At 39.4% G+C, this 26523-nt stretch overlaps 1 protein-coding gene across 4 annotated transcripts; it reads right to left on the bottom strand.

Annotated features, from left to right (window-relative positions):
* Positions 1–1948: 1948 nt before the first annotated feature.
* On the bottom strand, positions 1949–21809 carry trip10a (thyroid hormone receptor interactor 10a). Of its 4 annotated transcripts, XM_084925647.1 has the most exons (16): positions 21427–21809; positions 15767–15882; positions 15089–15145; positions 14515–14662; positions 13756–13818; positions 11318–11422; positions 11088–11216; positions 10616–10762; positions 10275–10460; positions 7831–7992; positions 7512–7535; positions 6692–6801; positions 6311–6443; positions 6030–6118; positions 5808–5941; positions 1949–3503 (listed from the first exon to the last, which is right to left on the bottom strand). In XM_084925647.1, exons 1-16 carry the CDS (start codon positions 21448–21450, stop codon positions 3352–3354), a joined length of 1779 nt encoding a protein of 592 aa, XP_084781773.1. In that variant the 5' UTR covers positions 21451–21809; the 3' UTR covers positions 1949–3351. The 4 variants fall into 4 exon arrangements, with proteins under 4 accessions (XP_084781773.1, XP_084781774.1, XP_084781775.1 ...); XM_084925648.1 differs by lacking the exon at positions 7512–7535 and having other exon boundaries at positions 21427–21808; XM_084925649.1 differs by lacking the exon at positions 7831–7992 and having other exon boundaries at positions 21427–21807.
* Positions 21810–26523: the final 4714 nt, after the last annotated feature.

Here is a 26523-nt window from a genome sequence, read left to right as displayed (position 1 = left end):
TCTTAAATCTTTAATCACCTGTGGTGCAGAAGGGTAGAGAAATAATTGCTTATTTTGTAAACCACCGCAGTAAAATGGTACTGGTGTTTCACTTAGAGCGACACATAATGTAGTTACTGAATTCCTGCCAGGCAATGCTTGTTTGGAGCATTTATGCCAATAATCAGCCAAATAAAAGCATTGCTAATGGTGACCAGGTTGTAGTCGATTTGTTGATCACCACTGGAGCGTTAAAATGATGTCTGAGCACTATTAATTTTCTACAATCTCTGATTCTGCAAGAACAAAAACAAATATTAGTTAAACACAGGCAATTCAAAAAACCATGGCACCACATGATTAGCGTTTGAAGTCCAACAACTAGATTCATCTTTCCCGCTGGACATGTGTCAAAAGCAGCATTAATACACCAGGCACTGTTTATCAAGACAACATGTTTTTATGAGTCATTTTTTTCCTCACTTTTTTATAGTGAAATCCTTTGCAGTAGATTCTGATCTATTTTAATGTAAGGTTAAAGAAACATAGTCGATTTAAAAAAAAAAATGAAATGTGAGTATCCATATCCAATTGTGGGTATCCATAATGGATGTTCTTGGTCAGTCCCACATAGGAATAAAAGTGTTGTGTAAAAACCTTAAACTTGATGTGAAACGATTATAGACACATGAAATCAAAGATTACACTGGGTGAATATATTGAATAAGACTTGCCAGAGATCTCTTAGGAACTGCAATCTTGTACTGTGGTACATAACTTCCAGACCTAGATTTTTTTTGGAATATGGATGTTCCAAAAACAGGAACAGCTTTGGTTATCAGGTTTCCCAATACATCAATAAATTATACAAAATTAGGTTGTGCCTGATATCTGCTTAAATAAATAAGTCTTTAAAGATTCAAATAAAATGAAACACATGAAAGCCACTGCCCAACTCTAACTCGGTTCATCCTTCGGGTAAGTTTGTTTTTCTGTCCAGAGAAACCGTTTAAATGTCTTCTCTTGTGTATCCTCCCCATTAACATCGCCACTAGGGTGAGACGAGAGGTACCAGGATGCAGTGTTGTCCCCACCGAGCTGTAGGCAGACGGAGAATGTTGGCTGGTTCCTGTTAGCCTTATTTAAAAGCTGACCTTTAATGCATCTTGAGAATAAAGGCTTTGCATACAAATAATGATCTTATTCCTCAGTCAGTCAGTCTCTCAGTTTGGCCACACCAAACTGATGCACTACCATTTCTGCCAGTGATTTTTTTTTCCATTTCTATCAAAATATGATGTATTATTCATTTAAACCTTGTTTTTAACTAAATTCACATTCATTGCATTTTACTTCACTTGTGTGGTATTGTGAATGAGGTGATACGAAAGTAGGGCACATGCCAATTTTGGGTTATTTAATTAGTCATTATAAACATTATGGTTTTTGAAGCCAGTGCAATTTAATCAGGTATGCAAATGCATGGCCTATATTGAAAACATAATTATGCAGAAGAGAGTAGATGGCAGGTCTATGACACAAGTTGCATCACTTAAGAAATGATGCAACAATGCCACCTACTGAGAATGAGCTGCATGTAATCAGTTAAGAGTGTGAGACATACCAATGCATTCTGGGCCTTATTTCTTAAAGCAGGTACTGGGATTTTGTCTTTTGCAGTTTGTTGCAACACCATCTCAATTTGTATTCCTAAGAAAATGCAGCTAATTTCCTATAATTGTTACATTATATATAATTCTGATTTTTCTAGGTCATCCATGTAGATGGATTGCCTTGTGATTAGATAAAAAAGAAAAAACTCATCTGGGTTAGGGGTGTTTACATTTAAAATGTAACAAAATAAAAGAATAAGTCTTTCAGATTCTGTGCACACAACAGCTCAGTCAGCATATTGAATGCATAGACTGAGCTGTTGTCAACTTAAATCAGTGACACAATGGCACAAATATTATCTTATATGACCAGATATCATGTTTTATTTATTTTTTTCTCCAACTTCAGAAATGACATAACCACTTCAAACTCTGAAATGTGCTTAACATTTATTAAATCTTGAAAAAAAGAGAGAGAGAGAAAATACTTTATATGCAAAAATGGTATATACACATTGCTTTTAACCGGAAAGGCACCAAAGACACATAAGCAGTTACTTGGATAAGTAATGCTGCTAGCTGGCTTCATGACAACATAAAAAAGACATTGTATGACAAATTAAAGTGTGAAAAAGCAACATTATCAGCCATACAATTAGCTTTCAGTTTTCTCTCTAAAAAGTAAGATTTTTTTTTTTTTATTTGAATGGTTAAATCGCTAATAAGACAATAGTGGTGTTGCAATAGCTAAAATATATATTACTTATTACATAAATACAATAGTCTTAATGAAATACATTTTATTTACTCCCTTTTGTGGCTACAAACTGTCCACTATGTGTGCAAGCAAAAAAGAACATGAAAACATCCTTAATACAAAGTACAACTTCTTTCAAACATGAACATTTGCGCATCTGCAATAAATTATTTTTCTCTATAATTTCAGGATGTAACCATGAGAAAAGAATAGGTCCTGCATATCCTTATTACTGCTAAAGGTCTGAAATTAACTTAAGTGAGAATGATATGGCTGTGATTGTCTGAACATTAAAGTGTTTGCATGGTTGTTTGAATCTGCTATGATGGGAGAGCCGTTCTCAACTTCTGGTGCTACACACTGCTAAAAACCAAAAGTAAAGTATTCTCCCACAAATGAAATTCACCACCCGGTGACACTCAAGCACTATCGAGGGTAGAGAGTGGCATGCTTGAAGCAAATAAAAACTAGCAGTGGAGCAGACTGCAATGAGCCATAGGAGGTCAGGTTTTTAACTGAAAAGGTAAACAGGAGAAGTAACTTCCTCCTAAATATTAATGGTGTTAACACCCAGTGTAAAGATGGCAGCAGCACTCCTCCTCCTTCCTCTCACACTCAGAAACTAATGCCTCACTAGTCTGTGGAATGAGACAAGCACTTATACTATTAATGGTGCCTGAAAATGACTTTTAAAAAACAACAACAACAAAAATGACAACTGTATATTGTGATGCAAGACTAGAAAATAGAAAATAAAATGTCTTAGTGGTTCAGGTGGCTTAGGTAACTGGGATGGGGAAAAATGTCATTGAAGCCATGATGAGCACACTGGTAGCACCATTCTTCTTCTTCTTCTTCTTATATGGTGCACCTCTTTCAGTCAAAACACGTCATCTGCATATTTCTGGTAGTCTTGTCCATTAGTGCTGTCTTCTTTATGATCAGTCCAATAGGAAGAATTGCATACAGTTTTTTTTTGTTTTTTTTTAAATGTTAAGTGTTTCACTTATTTAGAGTGATGGTAACATAAGATGTAGGTATGTAGCCTTCATCTCCATTGTTCCTACGGACACGGGTCCAACCATCCCCTTTGTCCTCCTCTACCACAGCCAGCACCTCCCCTTCCTGCATAGCGATGGTCCCTTCACTGGCACCTGAAAAAGAAAGACAGGCTAGAGATAATTTCATATACCGATGTGCTGACACAAACCTTGCTCAGTCAAATCTAGAGGGGAAAAAATGGATTCATAATTTTATGACTGACTTCTTATTTTGTGTTTGTTGTGTCTGAAAGTTTATTAGATAACGGTATAATTATGCTACAACCTACAGGTAGAATTTCGAAAAGCCAAGCCAGCACTATAATTTTACTGTCATATAACATTCTGTAGCCATAATGAAAACTTAGAATAAAATTGTCATTGTACATGTACAACAAAATTGTGGGTGTGCCACACCAACTGTGCTGGAATGAAATATAAACAGTAGACAGCAGGAATAAATAGCAAACAGGAGAAATATATTCGAAAAAATAAGAGAAATGCACACATTGGAAAACAAAATAGCTGCAAAGTGCTTGGAAGTAGTGCAAAGAAAAGACTTTGTCTGAATAGAGTGTGTGAGTGGCCAGAGTGATGGGGGTTACTTCCTGACCATGGCTGAGATTGGTGAGGTGGGTGGGCAGGGGTGGGGGCGATATTGTTTATTGACAGTCTGAATGGCCCAGGGGAAGAAGCCATTCGTGACTCTGGAGGTGTGGGACCTGATTGACCTGAGGCGCTGACCAGAGGGCAGTAGGGTGCAAAGGGTCACCTGTGATGACCAAGGTTTTTCTGAGATAGACGGATCTGGCGATGGCCTCCAGTGTTGGCAGAGGGCAGTCAATTATTTTTTTGGGCCAGTGTTAATTATCCTCTGTGCAGCCTTCCTGTTCTCAGTAGTGGCCCCTGCGTACCAAACACCCAGGCAGTAGGAGAGCATGCTCTCCACTGAGGAGCGGTAGAAGGCCAGCACCAGCTTCTGGTCCAGGTTATTCTTTCTCAGGACATGGAGGAAGTGCAACTACTGTCGGGCCTTCTTTACCAGGCCGTTGGTGTTGTGGGTCCAGGTGAGATCAGCGGAGATGTGGGTGACCAGAAACCTGAAGGTGGAGTCCAATTCCACCCGTTCTCTATTTATAAAGAGAGGGAAGTGGACCTGTCTGTGTCCATTATGAGTTCTTTTGTATTGAGGACGTTCAGCTTCAGGTTATTTTTCCAGTGCTGACTGACTATGGGTGGGTAGGGTGGGCAGATCAGCTGACAGCTCACCTGATACCCTTCACACATGCAGTTAGATTTACAAAAAAAAAAAAGAAAGAAAAAAAACACTTTGCAAACCACGTCCACCTCATATTCTTCTTTCATGTCGTTTCTGACTTAATCGGTGTCATGTCTGCTGTCATTAAGGCTCGCTTTCTTCACTAAGCGAGCCTTTCTGCTGTTCTTGTTGCCTCCAATTTTCCATGTATGAACATGGAAGTCTGGAGACATCTCAGAACAGAGCACAAATATTACAACCAAATTCTAAAAATAAAAAAAACTTAGGATGCTGTGTTAAATGTAAAAACAAACAGAATGCAAGGTTTTGAAAATCTCACAGATCCCTATTTTATTCACAATAAGACATAGAGGGAGCAAAAAAGGATGTAAAGTTGTATTTAAAAAGAACATTTGGTAACTGATTAGGTTATTTGGCAAAAGGTCACTAACATGATTGAGTATTTAAAAAAAAAAAAAAAAAAAAAAAAAGACATCCTTGCAAAATGATGCAAGACAATTTTAAAGGACATCTACTACAACGGCGTAACTTTGTAGTAGAAGAGTCTGGATGTTCAACTGTGATGCCTGCAGTCGGAAAAATATGACCAAGACAACCCGGGATTATTGAACAGCAGACAGTAACAGGAGACAAAAGTCCAGCAACTAGACTCTCGAGTTCCCCGATTCTTACAGACACTGTTGTTAAAAAAAAGATGTGACGCTACACAGTGCTAAACTTAGCTCTGCTCCAACTTTTTTCAAACGTGTAGGTGCCATCAAATTCAAAATAACTTTTTAAAATGATAATTTTCTCATATTATATGCTTTCTCTATTCTGTTGTGAATAAAATATGGGTTTATGAGATTTGCAAACCACTGTATTTTGTTTTATTTGCGTTTTACAAAACATCCCAACATTTATTGAAAATGGGTTCACCCATACACCTCGCAGGAGAATAAAAATCTTAGACTGTAGTGATTCTTACTAAACAGTGAGAAATAATATTTCTATAACTCAGCTTTTTAGGAATGCAACTCTTGTAATCACACATCCTAGCATACAGCATCGACTCACTATGCCTCATTTTGAACAACAACAGTAAGTCGATGAGTCCATTAGTTAAAAATAATAAAAATAATAATAAGTGTATTACATACCAGGGAAGTTGTACATGGCTGTGCATTTCCCGATAGGAGCAGCTAGGTCTTCATCCTCAAAGTCATCATCAAACTCAGCATAAATGGCTTGGGAAGGATCAGGAGTGCTTTCATCGGAGTAAGCTCCATCAGGGCTGGAAAAAAAATAGACAGGCTTCCTGTACAGAGTAGACAACAAACCTGTGTTTTAAAGTAATGTCTACAAGCAGAATGTAATCCTACCTGTGTACATCGTTAGCTCCATTATTGTTAAATGAGTGGGCTTTATAGCGCAGCGTGTCTCCTCGACCTCCAGCTTCAGCGAGCCATGTCTAATCAAGAGAACGGTCCCCCAAACAATGCAGAAATTTCCATCAATCCATTATTCTGCCATTTGTGTGACTACATGCTTTAAAAACTTTTAATTGGTTAGAAGAAAAGGCTGGAAACCTATTGACCTGATAGTTTATTAGAAATAACATATATGGGCCACATCATTTGACAGCAGCAGAGAGCTAGATTACCTCATATTTGCTCTGCTCTCCTCTGAGCCGCTCTACATTCTGGGATGTCTGGTTGATTTGGGATGCCAGGCTGGCGGGGTCTCCCATTTGAGGATTTTTCTCATAAACATCTTTCATCTTTCCCAGCGCTTCACTGAAAAGAGAGAAAAAAAAAAGAGAGCGATAGACAGAGAGAGAGGGGAACAAAGGAAGAAGAGGGAAAGTGACTTTCAGTAGAAATCAGTTCCCTGCAGACCTCAGGAGTGGATAAACACACAGAGACACGGCACAGTTGTGTACTCTGCATGAATATTATATCCACTTTCCCAGTGGAGAAGTTCTAACAGAGATGGTTATTAATACACAGAAGGATTCGCACATGTGTGTCTAATATACACACACCTCTGATCAACTTCCTTTTGTAACTCTTTGCAGATTTCATCCAGTTTCTGTTGTAACCTTTTCCTGCGCTGCTCCGGAGGGAGGTGGGCAAAGTCCTCTGTCACTGTAGGCTGCAAGAGGGTACAGGAAGGGGGGGTGTTAGCACTGAATGTCTTCTTACACTTTCATAATGACAGTTACCGTGGTGTGAGAACTGAACAACTGCGGAGGAAGCCTGTGGTTTGTGTTCAGCTCAGGAGACGTCAAACTAAAAACCATTTCAGCTCTTTGAATTTCATGTTTGTTTGGTTTTGAACTGACATAAAGCCAATGAAGTACAGAACATCAGTGAGCTGAACACAAAACCATCACCCATGGACCAATAACCACATTCCAATAACTTCGTACAGTCCCATCTCTTATCATCTTCACATTAAAAAAAGTCTTGATTTACATGTGTGACACAGAAAAGTGCACGATTGGGGCTATTTGGAAAACCGGGTTACTGATTGCTCAGTGTTTCTGTGTGCCACCAAGCATTCCTCCCTTCCTCCACCACCAGGTGGCCACCTCTTCAATACAGGCTTAAGAGGACAAGCCCTAGACCACATTACCTTATGCAGGATGCGGCATATTGAGGCCGTTTAGGGCAAAAACCAGCAGAAACTTATGAAGTTCCTGCTGGAAACTTCATAACTTTCTGCTGGTTGAGAAGGGAAACTACAGAGAATTTAAAATGAATGTGAAGGGAAATTACAATGAAATGAGCCATTGTAAAGAAAAGGTGGCTACTTTTTACGAGTCAAACACCTCCACACCCCAGCTTTGTTTCCTCTATTACCATTATCCTCTCTGGAGTAAACTTCTGAAGGGGAAAAAAAGAAAAGAGTATGTGTACATAAAAATGGTGAAATAACCTTAAAGTGGGTTTCTTGCTTTTCAGTTTTTACCTTGAAATGAATTTTAATTACATTTTTATATACATAAACATTAAAAATCAGACTAAGTTTAATACAGCATGTTCATGTCCTAAAAATATAAATCAAATTATTCATTACAGGAATTCAGTGACTCTTGCAGAGGCATGAACACAGGATGATGTGTAAGCCCTTATGAGTGAACGTCTCCTGGCACCCGAACCGTCTTCTGTGGTGACTCACCGATCTCCTGAGTGTCCGGAAGGAAGAGATTCTGGGTTTGACTGTCTTATTGATCTCCTTCAAACAGTACGACAGGGGGTCCCGGCCAAACTTGGGGGAAGGGGGTCCGTTAGGTGAAGGGGCAGGGGGAGTGGAGAAAGGAGCGAGCACTGGAGAGGACAGCTGGTGTGGGAAATGAGCAAAGTACCAGCACCCAAAGATAAGGTATACAGACATAGATTGGTGTATTGGGGAAGGAGGAGGGAAGAATAATTGAAAAGAAGAAGGGGAAGACAAGAACAACAAGATGACAAGGGAAAGAAAAAGACACCGTCAACACCTTAAAGCACACCACAAAGCAAGGAAGACAACACTGAAGCCAACCCAGCACATGAGCCCAATAAGCATGAAAGCAAAAAACACTCTCATAAACACGTACATCAAGTAATAATTACAAAAAAAAAAAATCCCAAAACACTAAGATTACACAGCAAAACAACCAACCACAGCTCCCACATTGGTGCCACAGCAACCCTGCAGCCAAGTTCAAGCCCAGCTGATGGGCAGCCTGAGCTCCAGTGAGGAACTGGCTGAAGAAAGCCTGCGAGGTTAAATGACTTTGCATTTTTTACAGCTTTAATTGTTTATTAGTAATAGCAGTAATATAATCATTCATAATAACAACATATTTACTACCCAGTTTCAATGCTAACAATAACAAGACCGAGGTTTCTAACTACGGACTGGATATGATCTCTCTCAATACACCCAATAGGCTATGGTTACTGGCTTGCTGAGTATCTATAGACAGTGGTCAATGTGTTTTTCCAATTTGGCTGTAATTCAGTTACACTGAAAATAGTTATTTTGTGATGAGACGAAATTCTAAGAAAAACGTTTGATTCACAACTAAATATATATGTTTAAAGTTCAACCAGTACTATTAGAAGTCTGACCTATATAGACAGAAAATATCAACTCACATTAGAAGTCTGACCTATATAGACAGAAAATATCAACTCACATACCAGAACAGTAGCTATAAATAGCCTGCTTAATTACCGCAGTGGGATTCTGCACATAGATTTTTTTTTTGGGGGGGGGGGGGTCTAATGAGTGCCCTCTGTGACCTATTAGAAAGAGGTTAAACTGCAAACATGTCTGGGTGAACTAGATGCTGAGGTGTACATAAATGTAGAAAGGTGGGTGGGGGTCTATTAGCTAAATTACACAGGAGGCTGATGGCTTCTAGTCTCCAATAATGAATGTCTAAGAGAACCACACACAGTTTCTTGTGTAAATACGGTGAGCTAGAAGTACAACATTGTTATTATATGAACATCTAATGAGGAGGTGCTGCTTTTCTTCAGGGTTACGGGGGCCTAAATACAGGAGAGGAGTTAAGAATGGGAATGTTTAGGAGCTAGACATAAACCAAGAGCTCACTCAAGCCGATATATTCAGCCTCCTATTCACACAGCCGAGTCCTAATTGGGAGAGCATGACTGATGATACAGAGCACTGTGCCACACACATACACAGAGCGGGAAAAGTGCACAGCCAGTAAGACATGCAGAGAGTAGAGGGGTGCTGAACAAGCAAACACTGCAGGGAAGAAAGAAGGGATCATTTAGAGCTAGGACTGGAGGTGGGGGACCATTAGCTTGTTAGTGGTCAGCCACTCATATCACCGGCTTAATTTTGGACCACAGCAAAAGTGCTCCATTGAGTTAAGATTTACAATGTAGCGCAGCTCTCTTGCTCCAAACACAAAGTCATACGCAAGAACATAAATGTCAATGAAAACATTCAGGTCATAAACGTGTGACTGTAACTGGTCAGGGTTTTTTTTTTACCTACAAAATGTGGTATCATTCTGAAGTTGGCACAAAGATTTTATTGTGATGCAACACATAATGGCAGGTTCTGCACAGTATAATAGAAGCAGTGTTTTTGTGGATGCCTATAGAGAAAAATTCAATGTTGTTTGGGTCCCGTGCTGATGAAAGCACAAGCACAGCAGAATGCTGCCTGCTAGTTGACCTATTGGAAACCAGGGATAGGGAGGGTGTGGGTGGGCAAGGTTTATACACTGACAGCCAGTCATAGAGTCATGCAAAAGACCTTTTCCAGAAGTGTTGGGGTGTGTGAGAGTTCCCATATAACTCAGTGGCAGAGGGTCATGCATTATTATTCTGAGCATTAAAGGTAAGAAGGGTGTGTATGTGTGTGTTGCAAGTGTGTGCAGCTGCAACCACAGGTCCACCAGGGGTGCTCTCTGTAGGGGATTTCCTGGCTCTGCCATGCAAGGAGTCACACACTAATCTGCCTGATTGCCAACCTGAAGACTCACTGATTCATTGAAAATTTTCAAAAAAGTACAATAAAGGACATCTGTGTGAGTGTGAGTCCATGTCATTAGGCTAAATTAGCCTAATGTTGCACTCTATAGTAAAATCTCCTACCTTACTTCGCTTGCTGAAAAGCCAAAAGTTATTGGTCTTCTTCTTCCATGGGTCAATGGAGACTTTAGGTGTACCGAGGCTACTGTCCGAAGAGGCTCGATTGATCCCCTGACTGTAGTCCTCAAACTCCAAATCTCCCGGACGCTCAAAGCCCGACTTATTCTGCTCTATTACAATCATGGAGTCCTGCATTAAATGCAATTATGGATAAGAGCAATTAAGAGCTATCGTCAAGAAGATTTAAGGCTAAAACGAATTAGCTGTACAAAGCCATGCTTCACATTAATATCCGTTCTTTTCTCTTTTTTTTTTTTTCTTTTCTTTTTTCGAGATGCACTCACATTCTTCTCATTAACATTAGTTCCGGCTTTAGTAATGCCTTCCAGGCACTTGCCAATGATGGGCATCACATGCTTCTCTGTGTCTGAGAACAAGACGTAGCCTTGTGCCAACTTCTGTATTCGCCTCTCATCCAAATCCTGCAATTTCTAGTGAATACAAATTAACAGTTATTTACAAACAATGCCATTATTAGAGATAAAACAAAGCACAATAGATAGCAGCTAAAAATGTGTATTTTAAAAAAGAAAGATTAGGTTTTTACTAAAATATTGAAATCATATACATATTTATCTGAAACAAAATAAACAAGTTGTAGCCGTTTATGATTTTCAAATACATTTAAGGCATGACATTGACATACATAATTTTTTAAATTTCTCATTGATTCATAATAACTAATACGTGTTACCAGAAGAATTTCTGCTAAAACCTAAAATAAGGTTGTCATTTTGCAATAGATAATTGACTTACATTGAAAATGAGAGGCATGTCACTAAAATAGAATTGGTTCTGTTCTTTGTTGTATTTCTGGAGCTGAGCAGCATAGTCGTTCTTACACTCGTCTGCTACGTGTGCTCTCATGTGAGCTTGCTGTTTGGCCTGAAATCATGCACAAATAAAAACAGGTTAACAAAGCGCATCTAGTTTTACTTTGGACGATGTCAAATAGGATATGGATATTCAATATGTTTCCTGTTTACTTTTTCAACATCAGCTTTTGTGGCATTGATGTCTTGATCTGTCTTTTCTGCATACTGTGCTGCACGCTCTGCTTCTCTCCACTCTCTCTCAAAGCGCTTCTTACTCTGGTGTGGATGGAGGAAAGAAACAGAAAGAAAAGGAAAAACATTACATTCGGTTCATTTAGTAAAGAATTAACTCTTAAGAGGTTACACAACTTTAAGCAAAGGACATGGCAGGTTTGACGGAAAACAGGTCTTGTAGTGCGAGGCGGTATTACCAAAAAATTGTATCTCTGTAATACTTAAGATTCTGGCCCTCTGACCTACTTTAACACATTACTTCAATTTTATTTTGTATTACATAAGTGCGCCTTTATATTGGTTCACAGCTACAAGTAAAATGTAAATAAGGTACACACATTTAACTGCTCTTTAACACAATTATCAGTTGGTCACATGGCAGCAATTGAGTGCATTCAGGCATGTAGGCATGATCGTGATGGCCTGGTGAAGGTCAAAGCACAATGGGGAAGAGAGGTGATTTAAGTGACTTTGAACGTGGCGTGGTTGTTGGTGCCAAATAGACTGGTTTGAGTATTTCAGAAAATGCTGATCTACTGGGGTTTTCCCCTCACACAAGCATCTCTGGTGTTTACAACGAAAGATCCAAAAAAAGAAAAGAAAAAGAGAAAAATAGCCAGTGAGCAGCAGTTCCCTGGGCCAAAATGCCTTGTTGATGCCAGAGGTCAGAGTAGAATGGCCAGACTGCTTCGGGTTGATAGGCAGGCAAGTAACTGAAATGATCACCAAAGCACAGAGAAAAACTTCCTGGAATGCACAGCACGTCAAAGCTTGGAGCTGACGGGGTACAGAAATAGAAAACCACACAGGTTATCACTCTTGTCAGCTACAAACAGGAAACTGAGACTGCTATTCAGCACCCTTAGTACCAACTGAGTACAATTAGCACTATGGTACCATTCAAACACCACAGCCTACCTGAGTATTGTAACTGACCACAGTGTGCCCATGTCGAGATGGCTGCTTCTAGTAGGGTGACTCGCTATCTCACAAAGCCTCAATTATCTCAATCACAGACACCAGGATGTCAATCCAACGGAGCATTTTGGGATGTGGTGAAATGGGAGACTTGTATTATGATTGCGCAGCTGACAAATCAACTATGTGATGCTATCATGTCAATAAGGACTATAATTTCTTAAGAATGTCTCCAGCTCCTTGTTTAATCTATTCCCAAAAGACTTCTGAGGGGAAGTCCGTTCAGAGGGGAAAGATTAATCCAAACTGGAACTAGAAACTAATAAAGTGGTCAGTGAGTGTATCGCGAAAAAGAAATAAAACACAAAAAACCAAAAACAAAACAATGAATTCATCTGCAATAAAGATCTGTTTGGTACAGGAAGTCCTCAACAGGCTGCTTAGTAACCTTTCGCAATATGCCACCGTTTTGTTTTTTTTAGTTCTTTCTTAAAGTCAACAAACGGTTTATTAGGATTTAAAACGCTTATGTCTGCGTACTGGAGTAAAAGGCAACTGGATGGTGTCCCAACACCGGTAGTTGTAGCCACTTTGTGTGTGCTAGGCCTCACATCCATTAATTCAAGTCACTGATCTGGACCTCGCTGCCATGTATGTGCTGCTGGTAGTTTTGGACCATTCAGTGTTGGTTTACATGGGTTCCCTCTCAATGCCAGCACAGCTTGTCCAGTGACCAATGTAATAATAGTACACAGTTTCTTGAAATGCCACAGTAGCGTGTTTTTACTTTTCACCTTTATAGTGGTACTTGAAAAAATATGTTTTAATTTATGATGTCAGTGCTGCATACCAGTTTGTCCAGTATGCAGCACAGCAGTGGAAATTCAAAAGGAGGCTTGCTTTCCACTCTGTTCATCTGATTTTACTATAGACAAATGTAGTCACCTGACTGAGCACACAGAATCTAGAACCATTCACTTTATCTTTCATTTTTTGCACTCAAATCAAACATTCCAGTTTTGGTTATAGAGAAATCTTTTTTCTTTTTTTTTTTGGTGGTACTTTAAATCAGCGGTCTCCAACCTTTTTTGCGCCACGGACCGGTTTATGCCCGACAATATTTTCATGGACCGGCCTTTAAGGTGTCGCGGATAAATACAACAAAATAAAACTAGTACCGGTACTGGAAAAAAGAAAATTTATTCATAACACACTTGAAAAGACCCAGGAAAACCGAGTAAACGATAAAAATGATAACAAAATAACGCTGAAAACCCTGAAAACTATACATTTCACACCTGAGCCTCAACTCTCGCGGCCCGGTATCAAACGACTCACGGACCGGTACCGGTCCGAGGCCCGGGGGTTGGGGACCGCTGCTTTAAATGTTAACATGCATTGTAGAAATTACTTGTGTGCTGTGTTCATCAACCTTTAAATTCTAAGAGTAAACTTACACTGTCAAGCTGCTTGTAGGTGCTCTCCAAACTCTGCTGGGCCTTCTTGGCATCCATCAGATACTGCAGACATCCATAAAAATAGAGTGAGAGGAGGGTCAGATGACAAAAAGAGAGACAGCCATGTGCAGGGGCAGACAGAATAAACAATGACTGCCTAAAGCCACACAGCACAACAGACAAGAAAACAAATACCAGTGTGTCTGTTTGAGACATCACGTCTTCAGTAGAAGCCTGTACATGGCTGCTCTGTTCTAACAGGAAAAAGCCAAAGCATTCCTCAGAGAAATGGCACACCACCACTCAGACCATGCCTCCCTCAGGAGACTCTAAGTGAGGCTTCTTTCCTCCCACAGCAGTAAGATCTCTGCATCTCCACTCCTCCTTATCACTGTTTGTTGTATATTCTAAAGAAAAACCCCATTTGGCATGTTGTCAGAATGTTGACGACTATGGTGTAACAGGCACATACACAGTGAGTTCTAGGTGTTTTCATTTACGTCATTTACATAACGGGGGCTTCCAGTGTCACACAGTATGACTCAAACCAGGAAGTAAACAACAAAACTGTTAAAACAGCATGGAAGTGAAACAAAAGTGGCCTAGTACAAGACAGTTAACCATCTGCAGGTAAAGAGTGGTATGAATGGGACTGTGGGAAACGAGACCAACTAAAATGAAAACATCACAGATTCTCTTTGTTGCCACAGATTAGAACTTTAAAGACTCTAACCCTCATCCATTTCATATCGAGCTCACCGTCTTTCGTTCCTGCTTAAGCTCTTGCAGGTACTTGGTAAGATCGATGCAAATGTTCATCATCAAGTTCTCTGCAATTAGCTCTCTCTGCCCCGCATAATCGTTCATCTCTGTCAGGATGTCCAAAAACGCCTGGTAGCTGGACAACCTATCATTTAAAGAGGCGGAGAAAGGAAAGGGTGGAGAAACAAGGACACTGTGATGGGGCAGCTGATAAGATGACAAACAGACAGGTTAAAAGAGAAGTTTGCAGTGGACCATGGCACGATAAGAAGTTTATAGCTTCCTTATTCCTGCTTCCTTCTACAGGCATTTAAATGGCAACGAAAACAGCAATGCACTACTGCGTGGATAACAACACCAACTAACTGCTTGGATAACAGGGGGAAATGAAGGGAAAACCTTTAGTTTCAGATAGCAAATGAACTTAGGGGCTGCACCAAAGTCCAGGATTATTTTTAACTATAGATAATGCAAAGGTATCCTAGTAGATTCCACAAATAAAAATATATAAATATAAATAAGGGAGCTCTTCTATAAGAACAATCCTGCAACATAACCAATAACAACTCACCTGCATTCAGGCTCATCTTTGCTGCTTCGTTTTTGGTTATACTTCTTTGAAAGGTTCCTGTGAACAGTGACAGATCATTAACACAATCTGAAATGGGGAAAGGGCTGAAACGGCAGATGGCAATAGAAGACAACTCGCTGACTTAAAATGTTCTTATGTAACCATTTGATTTGTTTCCACACCATAGGATCAACAACAGCAGTCCACTATGAACATATTTAAATAGCTGTTCTTCCTCCTTTCACTCTCCTTCTGACCACTTCCTGTCTATCATGCGCCAGTCTGCTCCCGCTTCCTCTCCTTTCCAGCAAAGCTCAGCACTACAACAGATGGGGGCCTACAAACTGGGAAACAACCGGGAGAGGAAGGACTATGTAAGAAAGGCCACAGGAGAGAGAGAGAGAGGAGAAAGATACAGGGACAACAAGCTACAGCTGGAGAATCGAGCTAGTGTTTCACACACAAGTTAGATTCAGTCCCACAGTGGTCATAAGACCAACAAGCATTTCATAAACAGCCTTTTAACAGCCACCCATGCAAACACAAAAGGACACATATGCTGCAAGCTGCTTTGAGCAACACACTTGTACACAATTCTTTGTGGCAGTTGGGCAACAACAACATGAAAAACAGAGGAGGAGAGAGAAAAAAAAAACAAAAAAAAAAAAACAGGCCTACCTCAGTTGTTTGGCATAGTTTTGCTCAATCTCTGTCCTCTCCTTCGCAAATTTCACATACTTCTCTACCAGCTCCAGGCCAGACTGTGTGTGCTTTTCAATGATGTCATATTGGTCCTGGTGGAAGGAGCACAACACAAATAAGGAAAAGACAAAACACAGTGAGATACCAAACATGTGTTGAATTCTAGGTAATGACCGGGATGTTGCACTGGTGGACTTTGAGGTCACCAAATTACATCTTAAGCAGGGGGGAATAAAACAAAAACACATCAAGGTTTGTTCTCGCATGCTAGGTCCCAAGAATGCTCGCCACATGTGCACAAGATATTGGCAACCGTTTCTTAACTTCCGCTAGGCTTTAAATCATGGGGGACCTGCGTTTTTCTTACGAGGGGGAGAGAACTGTCAGAAGGACACAGAGGTCATGCTTCTCAGGCATTAAAGAAGGAGGTGCTTTTCTCTTCCTTATGTGGTCAGACTGTGTGGAGTGAATAGCAACGTGACGCCCGATTCCCTAGAAAAAAAATTTTTCATGCCAGTTCCATTTACAGCCGAATTTGCTGACTTCTCCTCATCATTATGCAGTATGACTGAGGCATATATGGTTTCTGTTCCTCTTTCACTGCTCTCTTTATAACACCTTCAAGCCCTGACAAGCCTACTAAGAGTGAGAAACAATGCTGAAGACTTGAAGCGGAGGCATGTTGAAAGGGGATTCCTGACGTGTTGAGCCACGTTATTCTACACCCTTCCCGCTCTTCAGGTGAAACAAAAGAGTTAAAGTCCACATAAATGAGATGGCATTTAACCTAACTACAGTACACAGTTCAAAGTTAAGAGTAAGGCCTGCAATCCAGCGCTACAATAATGCCTAGCCAGTAGGCACTTTGGGGGTTTTTAATTAAGGGTCAATAATTGTGTAACTGTAGTAGAGAAAAGGAGTGAAGTAGGCAGGATTAGTGTATTGCTGAAAATGTTTCCCACTTAAAGGTAAGCGATGACGATTTCTGCATGATTTTAAATGAAAGATTATTGATGTGGAGTAGAGTGCAGTAATAATAATTATTTTACTATATGAATACATTTGGATTTGCAGCATATTATGATTTACCACACAGTTTTTGGATAACAGTAAACTAGCCTCACATGATTCCTGGATCACAAAGTTAGTGCATGTGACAATTTCTCCTAAATTACTCGTACCAGCCACTTAAAACCAAATCCCCCTAAATGAGTGATTCCTCCATCAGGCGCCAGTTAGATTCATAACTGGAGATGTGTCAAAGTGCAAACCAAATACCAGGAATACACCAATTACAAAATTCAACTCATGTTTAAAATAGCATTTTTCTTTTTAGTTTTTGCTGACATTTCCTCCCCATTTTGGGAACTGAAGTAAAATAGACCTCATTACACCATCTCTGAACATTTACCGAGCACCAAGTTTTTATGACACAAGAGATAAAAGTCAGCCACTGCCACTTATAAATGTCACGCCCAAGACCCTTATTTGGTAAATATATTAGCGCACGTCTATCAAAATCTGTTTACACATGAAGTAACCAAGAAGCTAGAGGCAACAGGAATAATAACACAACTGAAAGCCATATTATTCAGTCGGGAACTTGTTGTAATAACTACATGTGTACGAACTAAAAAGCACAGCAAGTTATGAGCTTACAATACCTGTTAGCACCCATTCAACTTAGTCCTGAGGCCTGACCTAATGCTGTTTTCAAACTCATAAGCTTGATTTAGTCTTCTGCAGGAAGCGTCCTAACTTACGATGTAACTGGAAACCCCTCTTATCCACAACATTCCACGCCACTCAAGTCACCGCAGGCTGTGTCAACCCGACGTGTAATTATATTTCTCAAGAGGTGCAAATCAGGTCACGGCATAGGGTTAAAAGAGGTTTCCAGTTACGATGTAGACTTCCCACTGAAGCATAAATCAGGCATTGGTAGCCCCCAAGACAGGTTATCAGAGGCTTTAAAATAATGCCCAAGACTGGACAACAGCTGGTTAGTCAAAATGCATTAATGCAGTGCCTTCGACTTGTAGGCAGGTTACTTCCGACATATTACAATTACAAATTAATCACTCTGATTGGTTTATTTTTTAGATTGTTAGTTGCACCACTAAGACAGATGTACTCATCATATTATGAAGACTTGGAAAGTTGTAGTCTGCCTCTGTAGTCTGAAACAGGTCATTTGAATAGATAAGCCCTTTATTTGCATATTCAGTTTGTGGACTGCCGACCAGTCTGTGGCACAGTGTGCAAAAAGCTTACTGCTTACTGTGGAGATTTAAGGGGAGGTTAGAAACTACAAGCTGTGCTATGTGTAACCTCTTTGTGTGGGTTTGTCCTTAATCCAGTATTTAGGGTCCAATTTCAAAATACTATACTTGAAGTACTCCTGCCAATACTGAGTACCATTCCAACATCCAGACACATCCATTGAAAATATAACTGCAGATACTTATGAATGTTGGAAAATATTATCGATCCAGGAAATGTCACCATTTCTATATCAAGATAAAGCAATGCAGAGCAAAAGGTTTAAAGGTCTGACAATCCTTTAATGGTTATTTAATAGTTGAGGTATACCAGGTATATTTTAATAAGGTCAATGGATATTTATCTGGTAAAGCTATATGATCTCAGTTATATCGTCTGGATGTTGGATGTTCAAGTGTGATGCTAAAAATAATTGTGATTAAGCCCTTTTTTTGGTCAACATTTTTCACACTGATGAAGAAAACCCTTTAGTGAACTGGCTGTTTTATAGATCCAACAGGAAAATTGAACTTATATCAGAAATTTGTTTCAATTTAAAAAAAAAGATGTTTGGCTTATTTGTTATCAATAGGAGTATATCGGTATATCGACCAGAAAGTCTTTACATACACACTACCCCATCTGTCCCACAATATCACCCCTAAAAAAGCATCTACATCAGTTTAAGCAATTATGAATAAATGACATGATCGAAGAAGAGTGGGAGGGGTTTCCACGCTTAAAAAAAAAAAAAAAAAAAAAAAAGGATGTGAGAAATCTCAGTTTCTGGGTAAATATTCAGTTTCTATAAGTTCCAAAAATTACATTCTGTTTTTTCTTTAACATTTTAAACCACTTTTTCTGGAAATGAGGTTGGATAACAAAGAGTTCTTCAAACTTTTCACCTGAGGAAAGTGAATTAGAAAACATTTTTTAACTTTTTAATGGGTGTTGGTAACATAAAATTCAAAAGTTCAGTGTTGAAATAATCCAAATGTTTCAACCTTTGCTCTGTGGTCTTTGGACTATTAACAAAAAAATACAAATATTTAAATTGGGACCTCCTTTTAGTCAACATTCTACACAACAACCCATCTCCCCTGTGATGGACTGGTAACCTATCCAGTGTATACTGCCTTGGGCTCCAGCACCTCCTGCAACCTTGAACCAGCAAGTGGCTAAGAAGATGGATGGACAGAGAGTATGTCAGATTTCTTGTAAGCAGTTTCGTAAAATACTGAAAAAGTCACATCTGGTTATCTATAAACCTCAAGATAACAACTTAAATCTGAACAAGAACGCCCCACTTAAAAAGCAAAACCCTTAAAACTATCTTAAAATAAATCAAAACAACTTGAAAAGATATAATCAGTGTCTTCTCAAACACCATTCAAAGCCACAGTCAAAGTTATGTATACAAGTCCCCGCAGAGTTTGTACTGAACTGATTTTCATAAGACTAAAACAACTTTAAAATGAGCATGTTTTTGTTTTAAAAGCAAATGTTATGTTGGTGGCTTGCATGACTGCTTTTTATTTGTTCTTTTAACTTGCCTTTACCTATAGTTATTTTTTTATTGAGTAATCGCTCCTTTCCTCAGGAATACTTTGAGCCATGACTAGCATCTTTATCCTCCTCTTATTTAATCGTTTTGAAGGATAGTCTAAATATTCTAGTTCTGCCCTGGTAATTATACAACTTCCAAATATAGAGAGCCATAACCTATTTTGTACTGCACAGATTTATGTATGTGGGGTGCGTTAAAAGTATGACAGTTCACTTTGTTCTTCAACTCCCAGGTCTCATCTAAACCTCTGTCCTCAAAATAATGTCAAAAGAGAACTGGCATGAAGTAAAAGCCACACAATTTCTAAAGGAGGCACCCTGAAAGTCACCAACCTACAATGCTTGGATGGATATTTCAGCCTTGAGTCACCCTGTCATCTTCAAAATGAAGGGCCAGGCCTGGCCAGACCAGCCTTACTGCAGTTCTGAGGAGTGCCCTGGTAACACTCACTATCACAGTTAATGCCCAGACAATGATCTTGTACTCTGTAAACTAGTGCCTTAAAATAGCCATTGGATTAACGAAAATCAGGGGACAGATGTCATAGAGCTGATTTGGCCCGAGGAAGGGCCCTCTAGCCAAACATTAAAAAAGCCAATTATGCCTGCAAGGCTTTGTCCAAGCAGGCAGGTGAAGACATAGCCTACAATGCGATTTTTTAATGAAATCTATATTGACTGAAAGCAGAACAGTTCGCTTTCCTGTGAGGGATTTCCTCTAAAACTAGTGAAACAACTACATGCACTAAAACAGGAAAGCCTTACAAAGAGACAAAGCCTCTGATTAATCCTGGGGTACCACATTTCTCTGAGTCAATCAAAGTAGGGCAAAACTAATTAGGCTGTGTTGCACCAGCACATAGGATGGAAAAGGGACAGGGGAAGAGGCCTAGGGGGAGATTGTAATGAGGTCACAACCTCACTATGCTCATCTTTGCAGTGCTCCATTTTACATATTCAGGTTTGTTGAAAATGTGCATGAGCAACAACAGGCTTTGTCTGGATTCTGGATAATGTCATTGCCTTTACAGCTGCATCCAGGAAGTGGCTTACAGCTGGAGCAGTCTGTAAAACACAATTCATACAAATCCAGTATTTTACCAAATCATCGCAGCACATGGGAATAACAATCTCTCTCAATATGCACTCTTTGTTGAATAAAAAAAGAATCATGGCACTGAGATGGACACATTAAGGGATTTACTCATGAAACTTGTTCGCAAGGCAAATCACAGCATCTGATTTCATCTCTATGGAAGCAAGGTGTGCCAGACTGTACACAATGAACCATCCCACGGGGCACAACCCACCTCTGCACTGTTTAAAGGCCTTTCTAGATGTGAAATAGTGTTTTAGGCTGATATCAGACAACTGTTAAGACTCATCTGGGTCATAAATAGTCACTTGATCCAATTAATTAATTAATTAATACTTAGATTTGGAGGAAAGAGAGGGACGAAATGATAAAACAAAAGGTGTAAAAAAAATATATATATAATATGCAAAACGTGGATCCTTCATTTTCCAAAAGTGCTTGTATGGTTTTGTATGTAAACTTAATCCTTTTTTTACCTACTAAAAATTGCAGAAATGGCTGGAAACATGTTAGTATAATCCTGAATGCACAGCTGTGCACACAGGCGAGTTACGCCGCTTCTGGATACATGTATGCTTCCTCGCCGGAGGTCGTGTAGCGTTTTTCACTTTCTCATCCCGCAATGCTTAAAAAAACTGCACTGCAAACCTGACACCCAGACAACCTATTAAAATATCAAAGGAGACAGAAGCGAGATAGACGATAGACTCACCCAAAGCTCTGTGCCCCAATCCATGTTCAGCTTGTTGGCCAAGCTGTCTGACTACCCCGAATACAAAGAACTTCTCCAAAGTTATCCCAACAGCTCGGAGGACGGCCCTGGCAAGTATAATCCCAACGTGATAGATCGGTCGTAAACACTACCTTCTCCGGCTTATTCTCTCTTCAGCACACACAATACATCAACATCATGATCCTGCAATTAATTAGGTGCGCCAGTCGTTAGTCTGATTCTTCTAAATATTTTACATAGCGAGGGAAACAGGGACAAACTAGCTTTCGTATCCGCGTCACTCCCAAATCCTAAACCTTAAAGGGGCAGTAGCCTGAAGCACACACGCTACCAGCCAGGAGACTGTGCTGCATCCTGACAGCCCGCACTGGTTAAAATTACTTCTGTTCAAGACGTGTTCTTATTTAAGATGGTTATTTTAAAAAAAAAAAGTCCTCTGTAGGCTATAAGCTCCGGGAATTCTGTGCTTCCCTGATAGAGAGCGTCCCCCGGACTTTCCCACATGAATCATAGCATTATGTTCATCATCGATCAACAAGCAACAGGCTGACTGGTTCTGGCAGTGCCTCACCGTCTGATTCAAATCATTAATGACTCACAATTAAGTTTTCATGCAAGAAAATAGGCTACTCTGTTTAATTTGCTTATGTGCAGTGACGCCTAATAAGGTCTACAATGAACACATCCACTACTTCCAGACTGAAAAACAGCCAGACTGTAATGGGGGAACGAAAGACGGAAACTATAAATGTAAGAAGATTTAAATTCAATCTTTTGAGAGATATGAAGCTAAGAATACTTCATACAAAGGGAAATTGAAAATGTTTTTTTTTTCATAGGAAAGAACAAATAATTAGGTTACCCGTGCAGTTAAGTTTTCACTTCAGTTTTCAGAATCCTGTAAAAACCCCTAGTACTTAACACTGGTTGATGACATAAGGACATCTATGTCATTTGGAATTTTGTCTCTCTCTATTTTTTTTCTTCTGAGAGTTGTGAAAAAGGACCAGGAGGATGAGAAACGATGAAACAAGCAACACCCAACAGAATGGAAAATGTGTGTGTGTGTGGGGGGGGGTTTAGTTTTACCTGTGAGATAAGCAAAATAAAACATAATATTTCTTCTCACCTCTTGACATTGTTTAGTTACCTTTTTTTCTTTATTTATTTCCCATATCTGTTCTGCACAGTCAGCAACCATATCTTTTATCACAAGTGTGGCAAATCTTGTCTTTCTTCCAACTTTATTCTCTCCAACACAAATGTAAACACCAGCACTGGTAGACGTGGCTCTAGTGATAGTGATAGACTTCTGGCGCCTCTTAGTGGTCTCATTTCACAGCAGCTGTGAGCTGTGTAGATCAAGCTGATGTTTGAGGGAGGGAGGGTTACTAGAGCTTCAAATAGAATCACAGTGACTCACGATGGATCTTCAAATCTCACAACAATTTCAGAAAGCGACAGTGATACAAGGCAATCTTCTACAAGTAGACTTATGAAGTTAGAGCTTTTCTTTTCTTCTCTTTTCTAAATTAAGAAATAAGTCAACAGTATATCCACTCAACGGCTACCCTGAGGTACCCCTGAGCAAGGTACTGTCCCCAGGCGCCCAATGGCTGCCCACTGCTTTACATAGTGAATGGATTAAATGCAAAGAGGAATTTCCCCACGGGGATCAATAAAATCTACATTATTATTATTATTATTAAAGGATGCATTAGCAAATTAACTGTAAGATAAACAGTGATTTAAATGACAAGGTGCAGGTTGCATTGCTGCAATAGAATGATCCTAAGATTGTTTGTGTTCTCCCCATCGCATTTCCAGTTATAGACAAGAGGAGGGTTTCCCTTGGTTTCACAGCTCAGGGTAATATCAGTGCCCTTAAGTTGATAGATATCATTGTGTTGAGTTTAGCTCAGGAGCATCAAGAATGGCAAGCATAGTTTTTCACATTTAAACAATGGATAGCTAAACTGAGTTGAATGTTTTTTTTGGTTTTTTAAATCTAAGCTAAAAGTTAAAATAATGCTCTGTTTGCCTGGACACAGTGGGATGTTTACTCACAGTGTTCAGAAACAGTGTGAATGAGGAAAAAAAAACAGGAAGTTAGTTATGCTGCAGTTGACGTGGGCTGCTGGGGGGATTTTTATGATATGCTGGGCATTTATTAATCTCTTTATCTCTTTAAACATCTCTGTGTTTTTTTTAGCCTTTTTGTATTTAATCATTCTTTGGTCTCACTCCAACCAGTCATAGCAGAGGACTGTCCTTCCCTGAGTCTGGTTCTGTTGTAAGTTTCTTCCTGTTAAAAGGAAGTTATTCCTTTTTTCCTTCCCATTGTACAAGTGCTTGGTCATAGAGGGTTGTGTAATTGTTGGGGTTTCTCTTTGGTATTGTATAGTCTTTACTTTACAATTCGAAGCACCTTGAAGCAACTGTTTTTATGAAGTGGCACTATATAAATAAAACAGAATTAAACTGAACTACTTTTTTTTCTGCTGATGTTCACTCTCAAATTACAGGATTCATTTTTCAGTTTTTTGGTTTGATTGTTAAATGACGTGTCACAATGCTTTCATTGTTTTTATACGTCAGTGAAGTACTGAACAGGAACAAAACTGATGACATCACACAGCAGCCAGTTCTGCTTTTTTCTTCTATTGAACAACTTTTGGATTCTCTGACAAACAACATTAGATAAAAGTTAGTTACATATACATCATCATTTTTAATTTTCTTAGCATTACACTGTATTCATTTCAAATTAAATTTTTTGTATGCAATAGGTCTTTACTGCAATTAATGAGAATCATCTAGCTTTATTTTTGCACTCAAACTTTCAGTCTAACAGTAGCAGTGAATGGGAGATAAAATGTCTTTGTTTTTAAAGCTGGAGCTTTTATTTCTCATTTCAGTGTGCTGGTAAACTTTACAGAGAAAGGATTTCCTCCATAGTCTTCTACAATCTCAAGTGGATCCAGGATAAGAGAGTTGAGCTCTGTTATGCATGTGATGTCAGGATCGTTGCCTCCCTCTTGTGGTTCAGGCCACTAATGCATTTGACTAAAGCTTGAGCTGTAGCTCCTATGCTCCTATGTGTAACGTTATAAACACAATCTTTTGATCTTTTAGCTTCAACAACTCTTTCCACAAGTTCATGCCTTCAATATTCCTCTTGAAAATCAGTATCAATACACTTTTCAGCTCCTTAGGCTTCCTCTCATTCTCCAGGATTTTGTTAAACAGTCTGGTTAGAGTTGACTGTCCTCTCTCTACCACCACAGGTATGTCATCTTGACCAACCACCTTTCCACTCATCACCCTCTTCATAGCTGCCCTCACTTGCTCCTTACTAATCGGCTGCACTTCCTGATTTTCAACTAGTCCTTGTCTCTCTCATTTTCTGCATTCAACAGCTTCTCAAGTACTTCTTTGAATGTTGTAAATAAATAAAGAATCACAGTGATAACAGATACAACAACAGAAATGACCTTCCACCCTTTGAGGAACTTTGAGGGGCTCAGAGTTCCCCTGAGCTGGTACTTCTCCAGAGTGAAAATAGCCAGTTGAGGTGGTTCAGGCAGGAAGCGTCTTATGCACCTCCAGGCAGTGATGATCAGGCACTTAAAACAATACTTTGAATTCCATATGCAATAGTATCTCAGATTATATAATCCATTCACAAAAATGGTGGTTTGAAATTTCTATTAGTATGAATGGCTTTTTTCCTTCAGTACTTTGAGTAAATCAGTATCCTGATTAAACAGTTAATTTGGGATACCAGTCATTAGTTTGGTTCTTTTTCACCAGTGTGACAAATCTTGTCTTTCTCACAACTTGCAACACACATGTAAACGCCGGCATTGGTAGACGTGGCTCTTGTGACAGTGATAGTCTTCTGGCGCCCCTCAGTGGTCTCTTTTGCATTCACAGCATCTATACAGATCCAGCTGATGTTAGAGGGAGGGTTGCCATCAGCACTGCAGCTTAGTGGAACATTCTCACACATTCTCAGGGTGTAAATAATCCCACTGTTTGAGCTCACAACACTTTAAGAATACATTAGTATTGGGTGGCAAGCTGATATTCAGAGTTCACTTAGTGGAAAATAAGGAGGAAATCTTACAAAGAACAACAGCAGTGTAAGGTGCTGAGGTTGCAGAAGGATGAACTGATAAGATCCGAAGCAGGTGCAGGAGGGATCTCTGGTCCTTTGGGTCCAAAGTGCAGCACAGCCTCACATCTGAAAACTAATCCAGGGTGATCTCTCTTGGGAATGAATCTTAAAACAGAGGACACATTGACCGGATTTCCACGAGGGTCATTAAAAAATTTTGTGTGCACAGTTTCATTGCCTCTTTACCACTTCACTGTGAGCTCCTTCATGGGAGCAACATTGGTGACATTGCATTTCAAATCATACTCTGTGCTCTCCATCATTGGACTATGATCCATTGCAGAAATTGACGCAGTCTGAAGTTTTTGTAAATAAATTAAAGTAAAAATAAATGATGTCAATGAAGACACATTTTTAGTAATTTTGTCTTGATGTCTTTCCATCACCGCAGATGATTATAAATTCAACAGTCAAGATGTGATTAAAATGTAACTTTAGTACAAGCTGTTTAACCTTGTGGTACCTGTTTAGAAATCACCACCATATTTATTCATATTTCCCCGTTTTCAGATGCTCAAAAATAGTTGGACAAATCAATATCATTTTAAATATAAGAAATGTTATTTAATACCTGGATCCTATACAATCCTTTACACTATCGCAAGTCAAGACGTCATGGACATTAACAAATGTTATTTCTACCTTGAGTTTCTCTGCCAGGATGTTGAATAAGCTAATTCAGTTGCTGCTTGTTTGTGGCTCTCTGTGCATTCAGTTTTGTCTTCAGTAAATGAAAGTATGCTCTGTTGGATTGTACTAAGGTAACTGGCTTGGCCAATGACGAATATCCAATTTCTTTAGCTTGAGAGACTTCTGAGTTGCTTTTGAAATCTGCTTTTGGTTAATGATCCATTTGCATTGTAAAGTGGTGTTGGATCAGGTTTGCATTCATCATT

This window comes from Perissodus microlepis, chromosome 4, assembly GCF_051167445.1.
Source record: "Perissodus microlepis isolate ML-2025 ecotype Zambia chromosome 4, ASM5116744v1, whole genome shotgun sequence".
In the NCBI taxonomy this organism is placed as follows: Eukaryota; Metazoa; Chordata; class Actinopteri; order Cichliformes; family Cichlidae; genus Perissodus; species Perissodus microlepis.
This window is presented reverse-complemented; position numbering and strand designations above follow the sequence as displayed.